At 60.7% G+C, this 3763-nt stretch overlaps 1 protein-coding gene across 1 annotated transcript in view; it reads left to right on the plus strand.

Moving 5' to 3' along the window:
- The window catches only part of ARID3C (AT-rich interaction domain 3C), a gene marked incomplete at its 5' end in the record, with an annotated part of 22282 nt that extends 18777 nt beyond the window's left edge, over positions 1–3505 (plus strand). The window contains 5 exons of the mRNA XM_019474369.1: positions 990–1173; positions 1398–1642; positions 1954–2223; positions 2401–2490; positions 3333–3505. Of these exons, the coding sequence (XP_019329914.1) occupies positions 990–1173; positions 1398–1642; positions 1954–2223; positions 2401–2490; positions 3333–3505 (962 nt within the window). The remainder of the gene's footprint in view (positions 1–989; positions 1174–1397; positions 1643–1953; positions 2224–2400; positions 2491–3332) is intronic.
- Between the last annotated feature and the right edge of the window lie 258 nt (positions 3506–3763).

Below are 3763 nucleotides of genomic sequence, written 5' to 3' on the forward strand. Positions count from 1 at the left end.
CTCTTGCAAAAACCTCTGCCAGGGTTTAGCCGCCGTCGTCAGAATCAGCTCTTCGGCCCTCGTTCTCCTCAACATTTTCCACCTTCCACCCCGCTTTGGACCGACTGATGATCAGCTGCTCTGCAGCCCTCAGTACAAGCAAGACGCGGACCTGTTGGAGCGCCTCCAGACGAGGGCCACAAACACGATCAGAGGGCTGGGACACCTCTCCTGGGGGGGAGTTGGGGTTCTTCAGCCTGGAGAAGAGAAGGCTCCGGGGAGACCTTATTTTTGCCTTTCAATACTTAAAGGGGGCTTATAAGAAAGATGGGCGCAGACGTTCTAATAGGGCCTGTAGCGATAGGACAAGGGGTAACGGTTTTAAACTAAGAGAGGCCAGATTCAGACTAGACTCAAGGAAGACATTTTTTACCGTGAGGGGGGTGAAGCGCTGCCACAGGTTGCCCAGAGAGCTGGTGGGTGCCCCATCCCTGGAAACATTCAAGCTCAGGTCGGACGGGGCTCCGAGCAACCCGACCTAGTTGAAGATGGCCCTGCTCATTGCTGGGGGGTTGGACCGGACGACCTTTAAAGGTCCCTCCCAACCCAAACTATTCTATGATTCTATAGGGAGCTCTGAGTTGTGGGGGTATGACCCTCTCCAAGGGGCTCTGGAGGAGGCAGTTTGCCCATCCCACTGTGCCCCCACATCCCAGCTGAGACCGTACCCGGCCCCACTGACAGCTCCATCGATGGGGACCCTGTGCCAGCATGACAGGGTCTGCCCCGTTCATGGACACAGCACCACTTTCCCAGGCACCCTGGGGTCCTGCCTGCACCCCCCCCATGCCCACGGGTGCTCACCCAGGCATGGAGAGACGCGTCTCCCCTTGGGGGGCAGCTGGTACCTGCAGTGGCAGTGGGGACAAGGTGGGGACCGTGTCCCCAGGGAGTGAGGGTCCTCGTGGGCTCACCCACACCCTTTTCTCTCTCCCATGTGTGGCTGGAAGGGACGCCCGTGAACCGCATCCCCATCATGGCCAAGCAAGTGCTGGACCTGTATACACTGTACCGACTGGTGACGGACAAGGGTGGCCTGGTCGAAGTCATCAACAAGAAGATCTGGCGGGAGATCACCAAGGGCCTCAACCTACCTACCTCCATCACCAGTGCTGCCTTCACCCTCCGCACGCAGTGAGCGGCCCGGTGGTGGCAGTGGGTGGGGGGCACCCACCCTGGGGCACCCACTGGCTTGGATGTCCCAGAGCCCCCACTGGGGTGCGGCATGGGGTGCCCCAAAGGGGGATGGAGGGCTCTGCCCCTTCCCAGATGCCATCCCCACCCCAGTCCCTGCTCAGCACAGGGCTGACTGGGAGGCTCATGGTGCTGGCTCTCATCCTGGCTCTCTCCCTGTGCAGATACATGAAGTACCTGTACCCCTACGAATGTGAGAAGCAGGCACTCAGCTCCCCTGGGGAGCTCCAAGCCGCCATCGACAGCAACCGTCGGGAGGGACGGAGGCAGACTTTCGGCACAGCACTCTTCAACTACTCGCCGGCCGGCACCCCAGCCCTGCTGGGCTCCCCCAAAATGTCTCTGCCGGCTCTTAGCATCTCCACGCACAGCTGTGGACAGCTCGGCCAAGTGCATACTGTTAAAAAAGGTGGGCAAGGACCCCATCTGCCCCGCAGCGGGCATATCTCCCCAGGGATGGACACTGCTCTGGCAGCAGGGATGTTCCCTGTCTGCTCTTGCCCTTTTTGCTTGGGGAAAATGGGAACAATTTTGTTTGTTTAGTCCCTCTCTGGGACTGAGAAAGGTTTATTTCTCCTGGCTTTGGAGGAGGACCAGGCACAGATGCTGGGGGTGGTGGTGCACCCTGCCCCACGCTAGTGGGCTGGAGGTGGCACTGGCTGGGGTTGATGAGATGGGGTAGCGATGGGGGGACCTGCTGAGGTCTGTTGATCATTGCAGAGGACGGCGTGCTGGCAGCAGCAGTGCCGGGGCGCATCGCTATCCCAGTGGGACTGGCTGGCCACCATCTCGCAGCAGCCCAAGCAGCAGCCACCTCACAAGCAGTGGTGCTGGAGCAGCTGCAGGAGAAGCTGGAGACGGGGGAGCCCCCAGAGAAGAAGGTGGCCCTGACAGCAGAGGAGCAGCAGCGGCTGGTGCAACACGCGCTGCAGCACAACCTCCTGACCGTGGCCTCCCAGTTTCCCATGAATGTCAAGATCTCCAATGGAGGTAGCGAGATGCAACAACTCAGCTTGGGTCACCCCATCCCCTGGGACCCCAGGAGGGAGCAGCAGCGGCTGGAGGGGAGCATGGATGCCCAGAGAGGCCGGGGCTCCGCTTCTCTCTTGCGGGCAGGTTCTTGTTTCTGTTTCTGTTAATGCTCATATTGGTATTTCCTTTCCCCAGATGACAGACAGGAGACCGCATTGAACCTGTCCACCAACGGCATTAGCAGTATCAACATGTCAATAGAAATAAATGGAGTTGTCTACACAGGTAAATAGAAAGGCCGCTTGGCCCGTGTAATTGCGGCCGGGAAATCCAATAACTTATAGCCACTGCCTGGCCAGCAAGTCCTTCCTTCAATCTGATGTCTTTACTATAAAATCCATTGTAATGAAGTGGCAGGGCCTGGGGAGAGGGGGCAGGAGAAGGAGGGGGTCAGCAAGGATGGAAATCGGCCCCCAGCAGGGGTGAGCAATGAAGGGCCAAAGTGGGGGATGGATGGATGGATGGATGGATGGATGGACGGACGGACTCAGGTTGAGAAGTGCAAAAAGGCACCTGGGGTCATCCCCCACCATGGGGTCCTGCAGGCAGGGCTTAGATTTGGGGTGACCCCAATGCTGGTGTGCCCAGAGGGTCTCTGGCTGGATGCGGGGGTTGGCTGCTTGCAGAGCGTGGTGTTGGGTGCAGGGGAAGATATTGGGGTACTTTCTTGGAGCAGAGGCTTCTTTAGGGTGCCAATGTGCACCTACCTGGCTAAGCAGTTCACCCCATGCCCCCCAGCTCCCTGCCTGCCCTGCTGAGACACCCACAATTAATATTGATGGCTTTTCCTTTAGGACTTAAATATTTAACGAGCTGGAAAGGTCAGGGCTAATCAGCACGCAGGGCTGCCAGCCAAATGGTCCCGGGCCACCCTGGGGGTTGCCCCATGCGGGTGAGGGCGGCTGGGCCGGGGGAGGCACCAAGGGGGGTCCGGGGGAGGAGGGTGATGGGGGGGGGCTGGGCTGGAGGGGTGCTGGTCCCGCCCTCCTTAGCCTGGGTGCTGGGGGCCAGGTGAGCGGAGCCCCCAACCCTGGGCTTGCTCTAACCCCCTTGCTCTTGCTCTCCAGGTGTCCTGTTCGCCCGCCAGCCCCCAGCCACCCCGGCACCCGGGGGAGGGAGCACCCCGCCCCCGGCACCCGGTGGAGGGAGCACCCAGAGCCGGCCAAACCCCATGCCCACCCCGAACCCACTGCTCCCAGCCCCCTCACACAGCCACACTCCCGCCAGCACCTCACCATAGAGGAGATGCCCCCCCACCCAGAAAGCAGCTGGGGGTCCCCAGGGCCTGGGGGGCTGAGCTGTGGGACCCAGCTGGGCCACCAAGGTGGGATGGGGGACCCGAAGGTGCCTCTTCCTGCAATACTGAGCTTTGTCCGTGCAAGGCTGGGGGCACCCACGGGGCCCCTTTTGTCCCTTACCTCTGTGTGGGACCCTTTCCCCTCATGTGCCCTCTGACACACGCACCATCCTTCCCAAGCGCTGCCCCCAGGTGACCCCC

Source organism: Aptenodytes forsteri, unplaced genomic scaffold (genome assembly GCF_000699145.1).
Source record: "Aptenodytes forsteri isolate BGI_AS27 unplaced genomic scaffold, ASM69914v1 Scaffold201, whole genome shotgun sequence".
Taxonomy (NCBI): domain Eukaryota; kingdom Metazoa; phylum Chordata; class Aves; order Sphenisciformes; family Spheniscidae; genus Aptenodytes; species Aptenodytes forsteri.